Source organism: Pundamilia nyererei, unplaced genomic scaffold (genome assembly GCF_000239375.1).
Source record: "Pundamilia nyererei isolate P.nyererei 1_Seehausen unplaced genomic scaffold, PunNye1.0 scaffold00046, whole genome shotgun sequence".
In the NCBI taxonomy this organism is placed as follows: domain Eukaryota; kingdom Metazoa; phylum Chordata; class Actinopteri; order Cichliformes; family Cichlidae; genus Pundamilia; species Pundamilia nyererei.
The window spans coordinates 3007747-3030189 of record NW_005187447.1 but is presented as its reverse complement, the minus strand read 5'-3'; the positions used below and the strand labels follow the sequence as shown (position 1 = coordinate 3030189).

Here is a 22443-nt window from a genome sequence, read left to right as displayed (position 1 = left end):
ACTTTTAGCCAGAGCTAAACAATCCAGAAATCTGTCTCATGCATAAAAGAAAAGAAGACCAATTCTATTTACATTATACGTGCTCCGTTTCAGCAGTATACTTAGAAGGTATAGCATACATTCTCATTGCTATGCAGATGATGCCCAGCTTTATCTATCCCTGAAGCCAAATATCACACACAGCAATTAGTTAAAATGTAGGAATGTCTTAAAGATATTTACGGCATTTCATTTCCTGCTTTTAAACTCAGATAAAAATTAGGTTACTGTACTCAGCTTTAAAAATATTATCTAACCAGATGCTTACTCTGGATAGCATTACCTTGAACTCTAATAACACTGTGAGGGATGTCTGAGTAATCTTTGGCCAGGATATGTCATTCAATGCACATACTAAACAAAAAGGTAGGACCGCTTTCTTGCAATTGCACAATATTGCTAAAATTAGAAACATCCTGTGTCAGAGTGATGCTGAAAAACTAGTTCTTGTATTTATTACTTCTAGACTGGACTACTGTTAATTCATTATTATCAGGCTGTCCTAAATAATCCTCGAAAAGGCTTCGGTTGATCCAGAATTCTGTAGTGAGAGCACTGACATATTTCTATGTTTGCCTTCATTTCATTGGCTCCCTGTTAAATCCAGAATCACTTAATCTCTTTCTCATCACATGCAAGGTCTTGAATAACTAAACCCATCTTATATTTAAGACATCATAATAATATATCAACCAAATAGAGCACTTTGCACTTGGACTACTGGCTAACTTGTCATTCATATGGTATTTAAAAGTAGAATGGGAGGCAGAGCTTCCAGGGTTTCTGTGGAACTAGCTCCTAGTCTGGATTCAGGGGACAAAAATCCTCTCTACTTTTAAGTATTAGGCTTAAAACTTTTCTTTTTGATAAAGCTTATAGGTAGATCAGGTGACCATCCCTCAGTTATGCCGCAATAGGCCTAGGCCTCTGGGGGCCTCCCATGATGCACCGAGTCCTTCTTGTTCATTCACTTCTTTTCAGTCTCTGCATTTAATCATTAGCTGTCATTAATCTCTGGCTCTCCTCCACAGCGTGTCTTTTGTCCTGCCTCCCTCCCTCCCTTTGGGAAAATTACCCAACAGTTCACATTATCTACAAACTAAGCATACATTTTCCCGGTAAGTTTATGATCTTGGTCACTGGTTTTAGACCTTCTTCGAACCAACTTGATATTCATATTATAAATTATGGTCCCATTTAGAGTAAAATAGATGATGAAGCTGAACGTGCTTTAGGCTGTGGCTATCATGTTGAGGGAAGAGTTACCAAAATACTAAACTCAAGGCTTCAAATCAGGCTTCAAATCAGTTTCTACAAACTAACAGGCAATGTCACAGTGGCTATAACCATGAGATTTTACTGCTATGCTTGGGATTGTCCTGTTGCACAATCCAATTTAAGACAAGCTTTAGCTGTCACACAGACGTCCTCACATTTGTCTCTAGAAGAGATACAGAGGAGCTCATAGTCGACTCAATAACTGCAAGGTACCAAGATACTGTGGCTCCAAACCAAGGCCATCAAACACCATGCATTTATACAGTCAATTTAAATTTGAGTGAAATTTTAGATTTTTTTCTTAAGTTGTTACTTAGCACCCATTGGTAATCCACCAGTATCATTTAAAGAAATGGCTTGCTAACAAGGCCTAATAACACACTGATAACTTAGTACTCCACCCTGTTGTTCACATGTGGTCACTTCTGATTCCAAAAACCCAACACAGTGATGGTCAAAATCCTAGCGGCGGTCCTTCAAAATGTCCTAAACCAATGGGTAATATCACATTTGCTACATCTATCTTTTACATATGTAAAAAAAATACTAAGAACTATTAACACTTAGTGAGAATTTAACTGAGGACATAAACATCTGTGTGGTGGGGCAATGGTTGCAGACTGATCAGCAGTTCAGGGGCTCTGTTAGTCCATCCCAGTGGGGTCACTCCGGTTCACAAGCAGTCTGCCTCCTTGTCCGTTGGCACAGCAACAGGATATAATGAGACTAAATTAATGCTCTTTCTTGTTGTAGTCTGAGTGCTGTCATGATGATGCCTTCATCTCTTTGGTAACACTCTCCTGATTCCCCAGCAGAGCCATGTCTATGAATGACGGGCCTATGAATTGCCCAGGGACGTGTGAAAATATTCTATTCTGAGGGCGTTCAACCAGAACACATTTTGTTCAGAAACAAGTCCAGTTCCTACCCACCTCTTGTACACAATTTTAAGGTCTCTCCACTCCAGAAAGCTGCACATTTTAGGCTTCCGTGCCAGGACTGTCTGCACCAACTCTCTGGTGATCTTCTTTTTCTCTTTATCAGACAAAGGCACGTACCATTTTTGGAGCCTAAGCTTGCCTTGCCGACTGAAAAGAAGCATGAACTGCATCTGAAATGAAGAGATGACACAAAAACAGAGGGGCTGTGAATAAAGACATGAGAGGAAGGAGTGGGTGGTTAAAGACATCTGCACAAAGAGACACAAAAAAGGCATTCAAAAAAGAAATTCACAGCACTTTTTATGTGATGTAACATGCTGACAAGTTAAATTGAATAAAAATGATGCCTAAAAATAATTTAATCAGGTCAATCAAATTTTGGAAAATGAATAATAAAGGACAACCAGTGCAAATTAGACAGTGAGTTGCTGTTTTTGGATGATCTGCTGCCATGTGTAAAAGATAAAAAGCCTGCTATAGATTATAACTTGACTGATACATGATTTTTTTAGACCAATACTGTAACCGATATTTGATTATTTAAAACTCTCATACATAAGCCAATATTTTTTTTCCTTTCTGACATACAAAACCTAGACAGTTGTAACATACATCAACTATTTTCCTAACATCTGTTACATGTATTTGTTTAACAATCCTTACTGAGACAGTATGACAGCATTGTTTAAAAATAATCTTGTTTTAATTATCCCAAAGCTTGTGGATTACATTGTTACTCATAATAACACAGCTGGTGTTTCTGTGATTTCTTCTCCACTTTTTAAATGTTCATTTATAATCTAATATACATGCCAATACCAATATATCGGAAAATAGCTAACACCAGCCAACAACAACACTGAAGCTGATGGTTAGTTTTGTAATAGGCACTTAAGAATCTGGTTGCCTCTGGTAACCTAATAATGTATTTACTACCCTGTCATTTGCCAATGCATTGTATCCTGCAATCTTGTTTTCAGTAGCTTCGATTGTTCATCTTGAAATAAGGAAGGTTTATCTTAGGACCCTACCTACATCACGTCACTAATGTTTTTTTGTTGTTGTTGCTTTTCTTCTCCAAATATTACTGACTTTCTATCATCTATGGTCATGACATTGCTGCAAGTCCTGTGTAAACAGTGCTTTAAAACCAACACAAAAACATTGTTGTACATTAATAATAATAATAATAATAATAATTTGCTTAATGTTTAAATATCTAGTGGAGTAGTTGTGTGCATCCCTTCACCTAAGTTAACAGCGAGCTTCAGACTACCCCAAACAGCTAAAACTGCAATAGAAGAACATTAAAATTGATCAAAGAAGTAAGTGTGGTAGTAACAGAGAAACCCAGTTCTCTATCAGAAAAAAGAGGAGTATCTACTGTCAATTCTATTGGTATTCCATTCATCCATCCATCCATCCACTTTCTTTCGCTTATTTAAATCAGGATTTCAGGGAGGGGCTGGAGCCTAACCCAGCTGCCAATTGCTGAAAGGTTGGGCACACCACAGACAGGCTGCCAGTCTACTGCAAGGATTTCTCTTGGTATTGGTAATACATTTAAATTTATTCAAATTCCCTTAAAAATACATGAAAAATAAGGATGGGAAAATGCACAACACTAAAAAGTTGACAAAGTGGCATGCCAAAAACAAGTGAGTAAATTAAGAGTAAATAACAGAACAATAACGCATCAACTCCAATTATCGTTGCATGTACACATTATAATGTATAAGTAATTAGAAAAAAAGCAGCAAAGCTTTGAATAACAGCTTTCCTGTCATAAAATGTGGTCTGCATATTGCTAAAGCACCAGCATTTTATCTGACTGTAAATTTTGATACCAATCCCCTGGATTACTAAGAATGAGTCTTGGTATCGGTACAAAAAAAAGCTATATCGATCGACTTCGACAGCCCTCCATCATACCAACACTATTTTCACTTCAGTTTTAAATACAGGGTAAACACTTGACGGAAAACAGCGCACAGGGCATGTTTTAAATTCACTAAATGCATTCAAACACATGCAACCCCACAGTTATTTTTACGGCCAAATTTTAAAGCATTTAAATCCATGTAGCTAAACCAGAAACATGACTGAAATCATCCCGTTTCAGCCGCTATGAACACAGACGAAAGGAAGTACCGTTAACACCGTTATTCAGCGATTGCTACCTTTAGCACGTCCTGTTATCATAGAGCCTGTTAAAAAAACCCACAGGTGACCGAGCGCGTTTGTACATTTTAATGGGAAAACAAAATTTCACACATTCAAAACTACTTACCTTGAATAATAACACTGTGTATCCCCCCCTCGGAAGAAATGAGCCACCCAACACCACCCCGAAACACGGCCAGTCTATAACAACCTTTTGATTGGCCACTAGGGCGAACATGATGATTTTTATTGGCTGACACGTTTTTGTAGTCCCCGCCTTTGTCAACGCGCTAATTAGACAACATAGAAATGATTGGCTGCTACGGACAGCAATCAAACCACTCCGTCTCGCCCATTCAAACTTCATTACCTCAAACATATGCTGAATGATTAAACAGAGACGGAACAACCTGAAGTGAGACTGAAAAGATATGGAGAACAAAAACTGAAAAAATAAAAATTAAATTACTAAATCTAAAAAATAATTAAATATTTAAATTGATTACACTGAATCTATTACAAAATTAAAAATGTATTTTATTATTTAATATAATCTCTCTATATACATTATATTCTTCTTATGTCTAAGTTTACCCTTCCTTGTCATTTTAATAGTTTCTGCTGGCCAAAAACCATTCAAAGACAAAAAGACAAAGCACCACAGTATGTTGCAAAAAATGTATTTTTGGCTTTTTAAATTTTCCCTACCCTATTTATTTTCTACTTTTGCATGTTAATGACGTCCCTTTCTGTGGATTTTTTACGGAGTTAAGTTTTTGCCTGCTGAAACACATCAGATCATTCACTAAACTCTTCAAACATTTTAATAGCAGTCTTGCGCCATTCCGACATACATTAAGTCTCCCATCTGACTCAGTTTGGTTTGTGTGCTGCAGAGTGGCCATTCAGTCCACAACCTGTCAGGTGATGACACACCTGAGAGAACTTTTTCCACACTTAAAACTGAAATCTTGGGCAATTCAAGCTGCAGTGCTGAACTGAGCCTCGGTACTTACTGTTAGCTTTGTTTTTTTTATTTGTCAGTTAAAACACACAGAAGTATTCTCATAAGAGTAAGGATACAGCGTATCAGGTTTAGCCAATAACTTTCATGTGCTGTAGAAGAATATGATATATGCAAAACCTAAAAAACATCTAGGCCAACACTTACAAAAACATACTGTAAAATCGGTAAATGACATGAAAATGATGATGAAAGGATGGAAATGGATCTTAATTAAAAGCAGGTGTGTGTGTCACCTGAGGATCTGGTCTTAAAGGTGTTATAAACAAAGCTCTCCAAGACATTTTAATGGTAGAGGTGCAGGATTGCAAACTTTTTAAAGGGCAAAATGAACATCTGAATAGAAAATTAAGTTCTCAAAACCGAATACTTTGTGCTTACTTGGTGGGGAAACTGTTGTGGTTTCCTAACTGGAACTCTAGTGTGTCTATTTTACTTGGACAGCCAGCACTGATTGGGGATTTGAACGGATTAACGTCACTGCAAAGCTTCAATATTCTAGAAATAAGACTTTTGGAACAATCAACTTGCAACATCTGCCATGGTCATCTTTTTGACCCACATTTAAACAACCAGCTTTTATAAGATTTCAGGCACGTTAGGGCAACTTGTCATGTTATAAATTACAATTATCAGCCAGATAACTGGCAAAAACAAGCAGATGTGAGATTACATCCCATCTCTTCATGCTGGGATAACTCTGAATTGTAAGTAAGTCTCAAGCTTACAAAATTAAAATCTCCGCCTATATTTACAGTAGCCTTTTTAAACAAATTATTAAACTTGTAGGTTGTGAGTTTTATGGATGATGGCAATTGTGGGTAACTGTGATCCATCCCAGTGTAAGTCAAACATATTAAACGAATATTAAAATGTTTGTAACTATTTCTGATTTCTTTGAATTTAAAGTGATTTTTTTGTCATAGACAAACCTGCTGCTTTCAGGCCTATTTGATCATATTTGTTTGTACCCAAACTGAATACTAATTCGCTGGTACTGGTCTGTGTCTAGATATGGCTTACCTAAAGCAGCCTTTATCCGGCACAGATAAATGAAAAAGTATATTTATGATAAACACAAATGTGTGATGTATAATAGGACCATAAATGACCTTAGTGACAAAATTAGCTTTTTCAACTGAGTGTAAAACCTCAAAGACACCACTGCCATCACGAATGATGCCCACTTTTTATTGATGAGGTGATGACATTCAGTGCAAGAGCACCTGAGGGAGGTGTCTAAGGGCCAATAAGGAGCATTAGGTAAGGCCATTGCAGGCCTGTGGATTACAGTAATCCCATCCACTTGCAGTGGGTATCATACACATCTCATTTCAGCACAGCTGAAGAGGAAAGATGGAGATGCCTGCTTGTCGAGCTGCTGTGCTTTTCCTCCTGCTTCTCTCTCAGGGTAAGTCACTGTGCAGCTGATCCTGCCTTAAAATAATCGCAACAGTTATTGTGCCTTTATGATAATGCTAATGGTCCCACAAGTTATTAAAACAGCAGTGAGTAGTACTACACAAAAAAGCTGCTGCTGCAAGTGAAATTATAAAGAGGGTAAAAAGCTTTTCCTTGGTGTTTTTCCTTCATGCAATCCTCAGATGCAATCCAATAATTCATAAGATTATTTGACATGGTGCTTCTTTTAGGTCATTTTCTTTTTTCTTACACATTTTATTCTATCATCTGCTCTTACGTTTCATGCTTCTGTCAATGGGGTGTATAGCCCTTGTCACTGTTCACTCAGAGGAGGTAAGAAAGAGTCTCAAAAAGGTCTAAAATGTGGTTTAAAAGTCTTAAACTCTGAGAGCAAACTCTCGATTCATTCCACCCTGTGTGATCTCCAGGAGAAGGAGGAGGAGGTCATCCAGGACCTGGACCTGCAGGAGGAGGACCAGGAGGTGATCGAAACCTGGAGCACAAAAGAGAAAGCCTGCACCTGTGACTGCGAATCTGCACGCATCCCTGCTGTCATCCCACCTGTTCCCCCGACCTCACTGCCAACACCGCCACCATCTCAAAGTCACCTGCTGAACTGCATGCCAGGTGAGGACTCCACCTGTGTAGTCCTCTGTCTGTTTCACTTATACTCATGCTGGATGCCCTTTTTTAGGTTTTAAAAAGTGATTAATGGGTTCCCCTTTATACAAAGGACACTAACTTGCAGGAGAAAGTCACGCATGTGAAGATGAATGGTGGGCAGAGTTGTGTCCTGTGGATCTTTATTTAACATCTGTGATGGATCAAACAGCTGATGGAGGCTGGCTGTGTCCTCATGTGCTTTCACGCTGCAGCAGTGCACAATCACCTCTCTGATCTTGCAGTTTTTCAGCCTGTAAGATGAAAGAGGCTTGCACTGAAGGTTAAGAAATGAACAGCTGTGAGGAAGAAGCTTGCACAGGCAAATGCTTTTCAGATAATCTCATTACCTGTGCTGGAATGTGACGAACAGATTAGGGAGCCCAAATAGGCCATGACCTTCACCTATGATACCAGCAAAGGAAGCACACATCAGAAAATGCCCCGATCATCTTCTTCTACCTCATCATGCAAGAGTTCTGATTAGCAAAGTTGGACTATTACACGAGGAAAAGCTGGAAGAGGATACTTTGCTGCGTTCTTAATGTCTTTAAAATGGAATAAACATTTCATTTCAGGCAGCTCTTCTATCACTTCTATCATCCGCTTTTCTGACAGCTTCAAACCAATCCAGTCAGGGGTGAGAGGGAGTAATTTTCATCTGAAGTAACTGATATATTTTTTATTACCTGAAGTCAATTTATCATCATGGAAAAAAGAAAGTAAACCCTGTTTCACTTCTTTGGTTTAACCAACCGGGAAAACCATCTGGTCCTTACCTGGTCTTAAACATTGGGTAAATAATGCATCAGATGAAGGACGACACATGACATATTCCACCGTGTCATTATTTATTGTGAAACTGCAGAAGCATTATGCAGCAATGACTTGAAATTATTGTTTTCCATATGACTTTATCATTCTGTCATATCACTGCGGAGGGATTTTGTCGCACGCTTCTTCACAGCATTCCTTGAGTTCATTGAGGTTAAGGTGAAAAGCATTAAAGTGAGGCTGAGGTCTGGACTTTGACTCGGCCTTGGCAGCACCTTGATTCCTTGATAGAGATGCTGCTGGGCTTTAATCATTGCCCTGCCTCATGACCCAGTCTTGCGCAAGTTTTAACTGCGGGGCACGTGGCCTCACATCTGCCCCTAGTATACTTTGATATACGGAAGAGCTCACGGTCGACTCAATGACTGCAAAGTGTCCTGGTCCTGTGGCTGCAAAACAAGTCCATTTCATCACCTCTCCACAACAGTGCTGACAGCTGGTGTGAGATCTTTGTGCTGATTTGGTTTTCTACAAATATGCAGTTGTTGTTTTTTTGCAATGTTAATCCAATATTTTGATATTTCATATTTCTAACATTTTCTACTTTTTATTTATTTTTTTGTTATTTGATGAGCTTAGCACAACAGTAATTTTGTTGTGCTTGCACAATGTCAGTAAGGTTGTTGGTACCTGTTGCTCACTGCTCGCCTAAGCAAAAGGCAGATAGTATAGCATCATGACCACCCCATACAGAACATAACATAGTGTAGTTGCTACCATGTGAACGTGTAATGTTTGTGCTCAGTTAAATCTACCCTGTGCTCTGCTTCAAAACATCAAATGGCATTAAGTCATTTTTTAACACAAAAACGAACCAATCGCTGCATCCCAGCTCATTGGAAGTGTTTAGAAAGTTTACTAAGTGTTTATTTTCAGGAATTCATACGATTTAATGCCACAGTAACCTGGAAATGTTTCCTTTCACAGAATGTCCGTACCACAGACCGCTGGGATTTGAATCTGGATCTGTGACCTCAGACCAAATCAGCTGCTCCAGTCAGGACCAGTACACCGGCTGGTACTCCTCCTGGATCCCGAACAAGGCTCGCCTTAACAACCAGGGCTTTGGGTGAGTCAAGGCCACCCAGTCTCCAGTTTGTGTCACACAGCGCACCCCAGATAAACAAATAACTGGGAATGTGAATCTTTGTTAGGTGCGCATGGCTGTCCAAATTCAACGATCAGTACCAGTGGATCCAGATCGACCTGAAGGAGGTGAGCGTGGTGTCGGGTGTCCTCACCCAGGGCCGCTGCGACGCTGATGAGTGGATCACTAAATACAGCATCCAGTACCGCACTTTAGAAACTCTTAATTGGATCTACTACAAAGACCAGACTGGAAATAACAGGGTAGGTACACTAAACAGGAGTCACATATGAAAGCGTCATAATAACTGAGTCCTGTGGGCTTTTTTACCATTTAAATTACCCCCAAAATTTCCACTTTCATTTACTTCAGCATTATTTCTTTGTAATTTGGAAAAACTGAGATCTGTTATTGGGATTACCGTGGCTCAGGGGTTGGGAAGCTCATCTGTAACCGGAAGGTTGCTAGTTCGATCCCTGGGCTCTCTGTCCTGGTCATTGTGTCCTTGGGCAAGACACTTCACCTACCTACCGCCTACTGGTGTTGGCCAGAGGGGCCGATGGCGCGATATGGCAGCCTCTTCCATGAATAGTGGAATTGTAAAGCGCTTTGGGTGCCTTGAAAAGCGCTATATAAATGCAATCCATCATTATTATTAAATTGCAGTAATCTCAGGGTTTATATGTGCAGTTAAACATCTTTACATTGACAGAGAAGGGCATTTCATCTGTCCACCTCACTTATAAAATCTTAAATAACACTGCCCCTAGCTATTTAACAGAACTTATTCATTTGTATAATCCTATAAAAGCATTAAGATCTTAATGCAACCTAAGTCTAGGTTGAAAACCAGAGGCGATCGTGCCTTTGCTATTGCAGCTCCTAGACTGTGGAACAACCTCCCTTTTGCCATTCGCTCTTCTGAGACTGTTCAGTCTTTTAAATCTCGTTTAAAGACCCATCTTTTTACTCTGGCTTTGATGTAAGATAGTTTGATTATCATTTGGTTGGTTTCTATGTTTGTCTCGTCTTGCGTTGTGTTTGTCTTATTTTTATTTTTATTTTATGATCAAAACTGTTGTTTTTAAATGTGCTATATAAATTAATTTTGATTTGATTTATGCTCGAAGTGAGCCGCATAAAGCTCACAATATAAAATGAGTTTGAAATCTCTGGCCTACACCAATCAGTACACACTAAAGTGTTTAAATATATCCAACTAAGAGGCTGTTATATTGTAATTTTATGTGGACCTATTATGCTTTTCTGCTATATATATGGTACTGCTTTAAGTCCTCGGGAATGATTTAGTAGTTCACCACACATAGCTGCTGCCGAGTTTATTTGGCTTGGCTTTCTAAGCTATCAAAAATATAGGATACTAATATGGTCACATCATGCACACAGCTGTGCAAATCAAAGCTTCTGGTTAATGATGAGCAGCTAATCAGAGTAAAATTGAGTCAAAGGGAGCTAAAATTGCTTGATTCATATAGTAGATGAACTGAGTGTTAATAGAAATAAGGATTACAGTATTTGAACTGTGAAATCATGCAAAGCTATTCAAAGAATAAAACTATGGAGGTGGAAGCAATCATAGAAGGTCCTCTTCATGAGCCTTTTCTGATTATTGTGTGTTTAAATGATACAAAATGAGCACTCTGGATGTTTAAATGCTGTGTACTTTCTTTTTGTTTAGGTCTTCTACGGAAACTCCGATCGCTCTTCCACGGTACAAAACCTGCTGCGCCCGCCTATTGTGGCTCGTTATATACGCCTGCTGCCGCTGGGCTGGCACACCCGCATTGCCATGAGGATGGAGCTGCTGATGTGCATGAACAAATGCACCTGAAGTGTTTCTTACCTCACTGACCATCATTCCCCTGCCAACCCTGTCACTTGCCAAAAGGGGAATATTTGTCTAACACTGTAAGGTCCTTTGATACAAGTCTAGTCTGTCCCCATTTGGTGAGGCTCACAGTTCTCTGGGCAGGTGGACATCTCTGGTGTCCTCTGATGGATTATTTGTCTGTATTAAAGTTTCCAAAAGCGCATTGTGCTGTTACGTAAACACCAAACTGTTTCAGCTCAAATTGAAATTTGTTACCTTCAATAAAGCAGTTATTAACTGTGTCAGGAAATAAAAAAGCTTCTACATGTTCAGAGTCAAATCAAACGGGCTTGTTTTATTTGAGATTTACTGTTACATATGTAAACATGAATAATCTAAAATTGTTAAGCATTCATCTGGGAGTTTATGCTGTCATGTAAATGCTCTGTTGGAAAAAAAAAGCAGATAAACACTGACTATGCTACTAATTTGTGTCTGTAATAAAAGCACAAACTTAATACTTGATTTCATTTAAACAGTTGATAAACATCCTCTGTTATAAATATTACCAAACAAGTAGTCACACATCAGTATTAATATAATACACGGTGCTCCTTCAGCGAAACAATAATCCAAAGAGAGAAACGTATCGTGTCAAGTACAGAGTGTGCACAGTCCTTACAGATGCACCACACACACAATACGACACGGTCATGTCTGGGCTCAGCGCGTTACAGCAGGAGCCGGCGGGGGCCCCCCCCCCTCCCTCGTCTTTCAATATTCACACACTGCGCACACGAACATGAAAGTGAGGAAGAATTTACAGAGCAATATTGCTGAGCCACGTAGTCTCTTCAAAGTGCAACATTAAAAAGGTTAGGATTTATTTCTGCCAAGCTACTCTCATGGCACTTTATTTCCAACAGAAAAACAACGTTACAGTACAGATTCTGCCCCCCCGCTGCCTTTCCATTTTAAGATTTCTCCAAAGCATATCCCAAGTGGTTCAGTGTGTGCAAACAGTTAAAAATACAGCAGTACAGTGATTCCCAACCAGGGCGAGGATGCTGCAGCTGAAAGAAATACTACAGCTGTGGAAAGAAATGGGCGAACGGTTAATGTTAAAGGAAAGCCGACCTCAGTCAGAAAACAGGGGGGCGATGGTGAAATGGCTAAAGAAAGAAAAGGCCAGAGTACATCGATAATTGGCTGGGATAAGCATATTTTAGCTTCAATTAAAAAAGAGAAGAAGAAAAGAAACTGTTGCAAAAAAATAAAAAAATATAACGGCTGATGACGTTCAACTAATAGCTGGAACGGCTAATAGTGGAATAACGGTTGAAAACAGAGAAATAGATAAATGTGAAAAATAGTTCAGCTTAAAGTATTTAATAAATGGGAAAATAGCAGCTGGAAAACATTAAACTAGCTGAAAAAGCTGGAGCTTTTAAATGGATGGTTAGGTGGAAGTAATTAAAATAATGGATAAATAGTTGAAACAGCTAAGTGTAAACTCAAAACAAAATTATTATTTACCCTCAATAAACATGAAGTAATCATTTGGAGTAGAATGCAGCTGAAATTAACAAAATCAAAGGTTTAATTACTCATATAATTGATATTTAAGGAAAATGTGCTTGGTAGAAAAACTGAATGTATATAAATCAAGTAAATGGACGTATGAATGGCAGAAACATCTGGTCAGTCAGTCAGTCTGGCTAAAAGGGTTACTAAAAGAGATGCTGTTCCATTACCCTAATATTGACAGTTTAAGTGTATTAAACAAAGAAAACTTGTAATATCCACTTTTAAATATTGTAATGTGTGGAGTTAAATAGCTAACAGGTGGAGGAGTGGTGCTTGGGTTATTTTCACAGGCTGGGAGTCATTGTACCACATACACCCAGAATGGCTTATGTGTTCCTCTAACTGCTGTTACCTCCTAAAAAATAAAGAAATCTACATTTACAGCAGTTAAACTTTAAATGGTTTTTTTTTTTGGGTGCATTTCTACATGTTTTTAACTGGTCAAACAAGCAGAACCACTTGGAAGTTTAAAAAATAAAATAAAATCAAACAACAGAGTCTTTATTGAATCCTGTAGTTTTCAGAGAAAAGCCACTTCCTTCGTTATCAGCTGCAGATGTTTGTTGACGTTTGCTCAAAGCATTGCAGAACATTTGAACACGTTATAATTCATCCGTAAGGGCACGTTAACGCTCCTGCATCTCCTTTGTATAGATACACATTTGTTTTAAACTGTGAGGTTTGCTCTATTTGCGTAACATTGGTTTATATTATGCAAATGGTCATTTACACATACAGTGCATGGAAAAGTCTAAATGTGCCTGACAATCTCAGTCAGAAAACAGGAAATGCAGTGCTTCGATATCTCCCACAGAGGGCGATGTAGGTTAGGCTTTCTGTTAGTTGATGGCACCGTAGTTTCTAAAATGGCTGCACTTAAGACGGAAAACCTAAAATCTTTTCAGAAAAAAGAAAGAAGGAAAAGAGCAATAAAACGTAAGCTTTTAGATTGTCAATTTCAGCTCAGAGAAACTGCACAGGTTTTAGCTAGATTTCAACACGGCTGCACTGGCTCGCAGTTGCACATTTGAGCGTCTGTAACCAGTCTGACAGAGCACATCCATAGGCAAGACAGCTTGGACACAGAATTACAATCCTGGACGAGATGAACACGAGATACTGACATTACCAATCTCTATTGTAACAACTGATAAAACTGCATTTGCTTCGAATGCCTTAGATTAGTCTTAAATAATACTACGCAGTAAAATGTACTATATTTCTATATTTAATAGAAACAAAAATACTTACACTTAAAATCTACACTTTATCTATCCATTTATATATATATACACTGAATTTGTAATTTATTTACTTTATAATACAAATTATAATCAGAATTACATAGGTATTAATATAAAGTCTATCAAACATGGAAGCTTTAAAAAAATCTGGACGTAAAAAGGCTTTTGGCCTGTTTGCAAGCAGTGTTTGAACTGATGGTTTGGTGTGTGTGTGTGTGTGTGTGTGTGTGGAGCAGGTGTTACAGGAGGGAGGTGGTAACAGAGGAGTCTGACACACGCGTGAGAGCAGTGGGGCGCTGGAGATCACAGAGCTGTCTCTTTCAGGTCGTTGAGATTTGGCATACGAGATCTGGACGGGCGTCCGAAGCCGTGCCCGTTCTGGCCTCCTTTGATGCTCATTTGCTCCGGGTAGGGGTTGCCCTCGGGGCGGCCCAGGGCGGACGTGTGCCAGCCCGAATCCAGCTGTCCGGGCAGCGGGTACGCTGACTGTCGGGCCTTGAGCTGGGGCGTGCTGACCCCTGAGTGACCCCGGCTCTCGGTGAAACCGCCTTGAGCAGAGGATGAGTTAGGCAGCGGCTGGTAGCGCATGTCAGAAGATGCGGTCTGGTTGGACGATGAGGAGGAAAGGTGCAGGAGCTTGCGCAGCGACTTCAGCGGTTGGCTCTGAAAGACACGACAGAACACAAAATATCAGAGGAAAGAAAAATTGCGCTCACGACAGGTTTAATCCCGTCGATGACGGACGATCAGTCCAGTCAGACAGTCTCTTATGATTACTGCAGGGAAGGGATTAAGGTGTGTCTTTGCTTTTATTAAACACCAACATCTGAGTCACAGTTTATTTGATTACTAAATCATCCTGGACAGACAGGAAAATTGGTAAAATATAAAAGTCTGCAACTTATTTGGCTCAGTTACAGTTCAGTTCTTGAAACATTTATACAAAATTTCAATCTTTAGGAGAGAAAAAGAGCATTTTTTCTAGAAGAAATTATCACCCTTTGTGTTCGCCATCTGTTTTTTCTCTCCCTGACATCTTGGTTAGCAGGTGATGCTGATTTGCATTGATTAGATCTTCTAGACGAGGATACCTGCTCTTATTTCTATTTGGCGCTCTCCTCGGGAAGAGCGTATGTAACGAAACGCAGCTCATGAATAAATGTTTAGATCAAGCACTTCACAACAGCGCACGAGGAGAACTCTCACCGAAGAGTGTGAATCGGACAGTTTCTCAGGCGGCCAGTCCTTGTCCCTGTCTCGGTCTTGGTCCCGGTCTCTGCTCTTGTCACGTGACCTGTGGCGGTTGCTCTGGTGACTTGAAGACCTGGAGGACTTTTGGATGACCGTATCCACGCCTTCACTGGAAACCTGTGACACAGAGCACGGAGGTATAATTTACTCATCCAATCACATTTCACACTCATGACTAGGACAGCAGTGCACAATGTTTAGGGCAACATAAAACACTCACATAATCTGCTAAACTGTTTTTATTTATGAAGTTAATTTATATCGTTTCCAACTGGCCTAAGCACTCATTTCTAACAGTTTTTTCTACTTCTGGTTCTGCATGATGTCAGAGAGAATAGGCAATCCCTGCACCTTCTGTTTTTGAGTAGCAGCCAATCAGTAGAAAGGTACCTGAGAGGAAAAGAGAGCTAAAATTGTGCTTTTTAGACAGCTAATCAACTTAAATAAGGATTATTTTGAACTGTGAGTCATGCAAAAGCTACTCTATCAGAGTCTGAGCTGGAAATGAGCGTCTTCAGTAAACAGATTTCTGTGTTTCATGTTACCCTTTACATGCGCTCATTCATCACAGACATAAATGTGAAGTTACATCTGATAACCTGCGTTGTTACTTATTGATCTCCAGTGCAGTGAAGAAGAAATAAAAAGAAAACGGACAAAAAACATGCATCAGAAGCCAACCCCCAATGTGTTTGCTGATCTGAGGAAGAGAAGAGAACACTCCACTCGTTTCTGATAAATAAAAGATGTTTTCTGAGCGTAATTCAAACGCAGTTCAAATGATATCCTCTTCATGCAGTAAATGCCGTTTTCCACCGACTCCGAGTCTGACTGCCTGATTCCTCCTCCTGGCCAGATTGCATTTATTTGTGCTCTGTCATCAGCATGTAACCCCCCCTCCCCGAATCTGAGCAAACTGTCACTTATAAATAGAAACGCAAAGGGAAGAAAGAGCCTCAAACACCTGTTTCATGCTGAACCACCACTGCCACAGAGCTGGCAGCTAGTTTAACACGCCAAAATGTGGTCGCTTTTATATTAAGCAAGTACTATCGTAGCTCCACCATCACTTTCTGATCTTTGCTCTGTAATAAAGTCACGGGTTTAGGTGCACATAGAGAAATTGATCAAATGCCTCTGCATGATGCCGGTAAGCAGTAAAGCTTTGTGAAAACAAGCACGCAAACTCCTGAAACCGTGTGTGCTCAGCTAAAGCCTGAGCGCTCTCGTCCATCCTCAGCTCATAAGCAGAGACATGCTGTTAGGGCCATGGCTGAAATCACTGGCGAGTGATCAGAAGCACAAAAATGACCCGTCAGATCCATCCTTTTAAACCGATTGCAGTCAAGTGCATGCTTTTCTTCAAAGTGGGAGCTTTTTTTTTCTCGAATAGATGGATCCAGCTGGTTTATTGATTCATTCACTCAACTCACCACCAGGAAAACCAGGCTTAAAAATCACACATTAAAACAGTGTTGACCAATGCTGTTAAAGCATGCAATGTTAGATGGGTGACACAGAGGCAGGAGGTGAGTAGGATAGTGTAAAACAGCATGTACCATGGGAGAGGACACTACAGGGAGGACTCTCACAGAGGAACTATGCTTTATGTTATTCTTTGGGCTAAACAGAGGGAAAAGACATTTCTTGATGACAGGAGGCCTTCCATCAGGGACTTCCATCTGTAATTACAGAGGCACATGACTGGTGGTAGAGGTAAACATGATGCACATGACAACAACAACAACAACAATAAATGGTTTTATATTTCTGTAAAGGTGCCGATGAGGCTCATAGATGGGAAAACACTGCATCCACATGTGGGCGTAAGTCCTCAGACGTACTTCACACACAACATACCATCTGAGATTTCTTCTTTTTCTTCTTTATTGCTCTGAAGAAACCCTGCTTCTCCTTTTCTTTGGAAGGCTCAGAGGCACTCAAGACTACAGTATCTGGGCCAGTCCTGAAATAAAAACAAAGAGTAATGAGCGTGATGTCTCGGCTAAAAAGTTTTAACTCCCAGTAAGAATTTCTGTTAAAAATGCCACGTCATGTGGCCGGTGTGAAATTAAATCTGACGGTATACTGTTCTGACAGCGCCACAGACAGCGAAGAGAATAAACGCTGCTGTTCTTTTGGTGTGAAACTATTTTCGGTCGTGGTTAGAAGATATAATTACCAGGGGTCAAACGCCGGCTGTCGTTTGGAGTGATTCGCCAAACTGCCGCCGTCGCCAGACAAGCCCGAGCCCCGACTCTGACCCCGGCTGTCGTGGAAGGAATTGTCTGGCCGGGGAGACGGGACTGTTCAACAAACACAACAAATGGGTTAATTTACGTCCAATATACAGAGAAATAAACACATAAACACAGGTCATTAGATGTCATAATTCTAGCTCTGACCCAAACATATATCTAAAGTTTAGGCGGGTAATACAAATAAATTAAGATTAAAACATAACTCGAGATTTCCAAAGATACACAACAAAAAACAGGGAGTATAATTTTAAAAAGCTGCAAGTAAATAGAAATTTATACCATAACTAACAGTGCTGTAGACTTTAACAGCTGTGACAGGTCGGCTTGGCTGTAACATGCCGTGTAAACATCGGAAATTGATTGTCACACGCAAAAGACCTCAGCGAACTGAAAATGTAACAAACTTGTGCATTTCGCTAATGCGATCGATGGTGTTCTGTTTCAATTAGATGTTTTACTTTTCTCTCTTTTGACCTTCCTCTTCCTTTCAATAAAAGCAACCCAATTTTCTTCGGGGCCAACCTTCGGGATCAATAAAGTTTATTGAATTGAATTGAATTGAAAGCGTTCCTCAAGATTTTTCTCCAAGTACGACTTGACACACCAGTGCAAACAACAATGGCGCCCACAAAGGCTCCTGTGCAGTTCCATAAGTTAGACTTTAAAGCAAATTCATACACTAAAGTAATCGTGTGTCAAACTCAAAGTTTCAAACATTGGCCGCCCCCAAAAATGCTAAAAAAGCGAATATAAAAATACCCTGATGGAGTTTTTGCGTCCCTCGTATTATGGAAATGGACTAATGCCAAACAATGCACAAATTTCCATATGGTTTAACTCATTTTCAGCAAACCAGAGCTTATTCCATTTTAATGCTAATGCACAGGTGTAGCATTATATGTATGTGAATGAGTTACGTGTGTAGAGCAGCAACGGTTAGCAACAACTATGGCGAAGTCCTGTTCAGACCACAGACTGTATAAATGTGAAGCAAAGAAGTGCTTATTATTGCATCCTTTCTGCTTGTAAAAAGAAGTTTGGCCGTACTGAAGTCTATGAGGAAAAAACAGCCCTTTGGATCTTTACTGCGCTTGGTCTAAATTCCATTTTTGTCTAATACAAAATAATTTTGCAAGTCATGGTCCCTTTTAGGAGGATTAAGCCGGGTAACATTACCAGGAGGGCAATAACGCTCAGCTTAAGGCTTCGCAAAGGGACGCTCTTCAATTTTCAGTGGAAGATTCTGCAGTGCCCAAAGGCAACCACATTCAGAAACACGCTTGAAGAGTCTGCATCACACTTTTGTCCCCAACAATCACAAAATCATCCCAAAGCTGAAGTGACTCCCTGAGATATCTAAAGGAGAGCGTCCAGTTGACCGTAGCGGTGGTACATGCAGTCTTTGCTAGCTCACGGTGTGCTCACCACCTACTACATTTCGCCCTGTTTGGCTCACTGTAATTTCACCTTCTTCCTCAAGATTATACTCCAGTTGAAATGTCACTATTGTGATACAATGGAGCCAGTCCTCATGTCTGAATAGCCACACATGGCTTGGTCTTAAAATAGCTGCTGCCTCAAGGACACTACTTTAAAGAGGAAGTTGAACACATTAGCATCAGATGTTCTTTCCATTATAGCATACTGTGCACTCCAAAACAGTGGCAAGCACATCTTTTAATAAGTTATCTCAGTCAGTCTGCGTTACTGTCAAAACTCTTAAGCCTGCTTTCAGCAGCTTCCTGACATATTGTAATTAGGTTTGAGTAAAAAGTTCCAGGACGGGCTTAAAAGAATGAAACACGATTCCTTTTGATCAATCTCCTGTTGATCATCCTCTTGTGCACCACTGGATCATTTTCAGTGCTGCTATTATTTTTTAGATCTCTGTCTCCTTGTACTTCTGCAGTGTGTGCTGAATCTCCTCCAACATGTCAAAACTGTGATCCTTTAACTTGATTTTAATTTTTGGAAAGTGGACAAAACCACAGTGAGGCAAATCTGGTGGAAATGGCTGCAAACTGCTTAGCTGTTGCTGGAAACCCAGCTCTCATCGCCAGCGGTTATCTTGTGAAATTCCAGTCGGTTTGAAACACAAGTTTTGTGCTCTCTTCTCAAGTTTGAGGTGTGTGGTGAAATAGCCGAGTGCACAGTGGAAGCGGTAAGAACAGAACTTCCAGAGAGTGGGCTAAAAATAGCAGCTGTCTGGACATGCCCGCGAAGATGACCTCGAACTGGAGATCAGCCAAATTTAATTTAGGTAAGGCTTTTGATTTTGAACGAGCCCACTGCCCGACCGTTTTAATCAACTGCTATGAAATCTACAGACATTAGAGGATGAAGATCACCGAGTCTGGTGATAAGATGGCTATTTTTAGTTTTGAGCGAAACAGCTGTATTTCTCTCTAACTTAGTGTAGACATCTCAAGAATCTGCAATAATATAATAATTCTCTATATAGAAGCAGCTGATCAGTGATTAGTAAAAAATAATATTCCCTCTAGTGATGTGTCTGGAGTTAATCTTCCCCCCTTACTGCAGCAATGAAAGCGAGAAAGCCACAGCCATAAATATCACTCCTGATTAAACCAACCTCTGTAGAAGCTGCCCACCCGCCTTGGCATGGATTCGCTGTAGATGTTGCGGTTCTCTTTGGAAGAACCTCCATCTTCTGTTTGCTGGTCATGATATAAGCCAACCTGAGTCACAACAGAGAAACTTATGACATAAAATCTCCGAGGCTGCCTGCTTTGCATGCCTCTCTGTCTGAAACGATACCTTTATTTACCTGAAGGGACAGAAAAATAAGGTGGGGGCGTATTGATTTATGATTGGCTGTTATAATAAAACATCTGTGCGGGCTATAAATGTAGCCCAGAACTGAAATGCGATGCGATGACGAGCTCGACTGCGCTACCATAAGAAGTCACATTAGAGGGAAGCAAAGCACACAGAGAAAATGAAGAGGCATCTGATGCAGGAGAGACAGAGAAAAAGGAGAAAGAGAGAGCAGTTCATGACAGCAGTATCCACCCACATCCGCGCGCTCGGAAGACTGGATGTGGGTGGGGAATGGTGGGTGCAGGCAGAATGTCGGACCTCGCTTTTTTTCCGCTGTGTGTGAAAAGATGCGGTGTTGTCCCTTGTGGAGTCCCTTATTGGAGGTCTGCTGTGGGTGACCTCAGTGGGTGCCTGTTCGTTCTGTTAATGGAGACATGATGAAGCATGAAGTGAGCTCAGCATTGCAGCACATACAAATACACACACGGTATATATATACTATATGTGTGTATACAGTATATATAAATATACGGGTAGCATGATTCACTGCATGTCCTAAAAAGAAAGCCACACTCTTAGCACCTCAAATGTTCACAGATGAAGCTGCAGCTATGCTAATCCTGCCTTTCCAATTCATTATAAACTGGCTGAGAACCTAAACACACACCATGTTTTCAGACGCCACCAGAATAAGTCCTGGCTGCGTCACTGGACAAACTGAGACTGAGGCAGAGCCGTCCAACAAAACCTGGTGTAGGCATTTGTTATGATTACATCCTGAAGGCTTTCCCTAAAGCTGGAGAGTTTTGATGTGGGCTGAGGACTGACCCTGCTCATGTCTTCTTCTCTGGAGGAGCCCCCAGAGTGGCGAGGCAGTGTGCGGTGCTGCAGCTGTGGGGACAGGAGCTGGAGGCTGCTGGCTCTGGTGGGTATTCCCTGCCCGACCAACAGTCCCTCGTCTCCCCCGTGCGTCCTCTGGTGATCCCTCCGTACGTACATGGAGTGGCGGTGTGGCCTCTGCTGGGAGGAGAAGGGGCTGGTGTATCCCTGACCATAAGACAGAGGGTCATGTGGGGCAGAGAGAGAATGGGAATGGCTCCTTTCGCTCTCCCCGGGATCCAGGGAGTCTGGTGACTTGGACTCCTCTGAAGTTTTATGGCGGGTGGAGGAGCGCCTGTAGGAGGAGTCCAGAGTGTTGCTCTCTCTCTCTGAGCGCATGCTTCCTCGGCCACCTGTGCCAGGTCCCAGCCTCTCCACTCGGCGGGCCGCTGGGCTGCCCGGAGCTGTGAGGTCGAGGCAGCTGGAAGGAAAATAGCGAGACGTGGGTTCATCTGCATAAAGATGCACATCATTTAAGTTCCCCACTGACTTGGCATCGCTAAGCGTGCCATAGCTCTTGGACAAGTTCAGGTAGGCAAACTTAGAGGAGGATGGCGTGGAGCTGTGGGACTCCATGTAGTTGTGTCGGCTGTGTTTGTCCCCTGACTGAAGCGTGTTGGTCTTCCCTTCTACAAAAGAGTGGCGGTTCTGCTGTGAGCGGAAGTTGGATTTGAGGTACTTCGCCCCTGGGCCATCTGACACCTTGGACCCCAAGTTCATCTCAAAGTCGCCCTTGGACTTGGTCTCACCGGGGCTGAGCAGATGAGGCAGGTTGCTGCTGGCCAGGTCCATGCTGCAGGCGGTGGAGTGGTTGAAGATCTGCGGCTGGTAGTTCTTAGGATGCAGTGTGGGGCTGAGGTTGATGGCTGCAGACATGTTGCCGTTGAGAAAGCTGTCGTTGTTGGGGTGGAGGTCTTCATGTCGGGGTAAGCTGGAGCACTCTCTGCTGCTGGAGCGGTGGCTTCCTGAGCTCTTTCCCCCATGGCTCCTAAGGAAAAGCAGAGACAAAAACATGCAATAATGAACTCAGTGGCAGCAAAGGTACCACTTACTGCATTTAATAAGGAAAGGTGTTCCACAGGGATCAATTGCAAGACCCCTGTTCTTCCCAATACATATGAATGACATGAAACCTGCAGTTTATTATGAGCTTTTTTCTGT

General features: G+C 41.1%; 3 protein-coding genes across 12 annotated transcripts in view; 1 reads left to right on the top strand and 2 right to left on the bottom strand.

The window, feature by feature from the left end:
• Window positions 1–4625, bottom strand: part of LOC102192022 (AP-1 complex subunit sigma-2) — a 28342-nt gene extending 23717 nt beyond the window's left edge. For all 6 annotated transcript variants that reach the window (XM_005732360.1, XM_005732363.1, XM_005732364.1 and 3 more), the window contains exons 1-2: window positions 4549–4625; window positions 2250–2428 (exon numbers count right to left, since the gene is read on the bottom strand). In XM_005732360.1, the coding sequence (XP_005732417.1) occupies window positions 2250–2428 (179 nt within the window). In that variant the 5' untranslated portion in view covers window positions 4549–4625. The remainder of the gene's footprint in view (window positions 1–2249; window positions 2429–4548) is intronic.
• A 2129-nt stretch (window positions 4626–6754) lies between these two features.
• LOC102214975 (retinoschisin) lies at window positions 6755–11624 on the top strand. The gene is made up of 6 exons (XM_005732354.1): window positions 6755–6856; window positions 7175–7200; window positions 7296–7494; window positions 9289–9430; window positions 9516–9711; window positions 11148–11624. Exons 1-6 carry the CDS (start codon window positions 6802–6804, stop codon window positions 11298–11300), a joined length of 771 nt encoding a protein of 256 aa, XP_005732411.1. The 5' UTR covers window positions 6755–6801; the 3' UTR covers window positions 11301–11624.
• Window positions 11625–11698: 74 nt separating this feature from the next.
• Window positions 11699–22443, bottom strand: part of LOC102215251 (cyclin-dependent kinase-like 5) — a 52079-nt gene continuing 41334 nt past the window's right edge. For 3 of the 5 annotated variants that reach the window (XM_005732355.2, XM_005732357.2, XM_005732356.2), the window contains exons 12-19: window positions 21232–22270; window positions 20722–20823; window positions 20216–20321; window positions 17544–17667; window positions 17222–17327; window positions 16921–17043; window positions 15317–15478; window positions 11699–14773 (exon numbers count right to left, since the gene is read on the bottom strand). In XM_005732355.2, the coding sequence (XP_005732412.1) occupies window positions 14414–14773; window positions 15317–15478; window positions 16921–17043; window positions 17222–17327; window positions 17544–17667; window positions 20216–20321; window positions 20722–20823; window positions 21232–22270 (2122 nt within the window). In that variant the 3' untranslated portion in view covers window positions 11699–14413. The remainder of the gene's footprint in view (window positions 14774–15316; window positions 15479–16920; window positions 17044–17221; window positions 17328–17543; window positions 17668–20215; window positions 20322–20721; window positions 20824–21231; window positions 22271–22443) is intronic. The other 2 variants (XM_005732359.2, XM_005732358.2) reach the window with 2 other exon arrangements.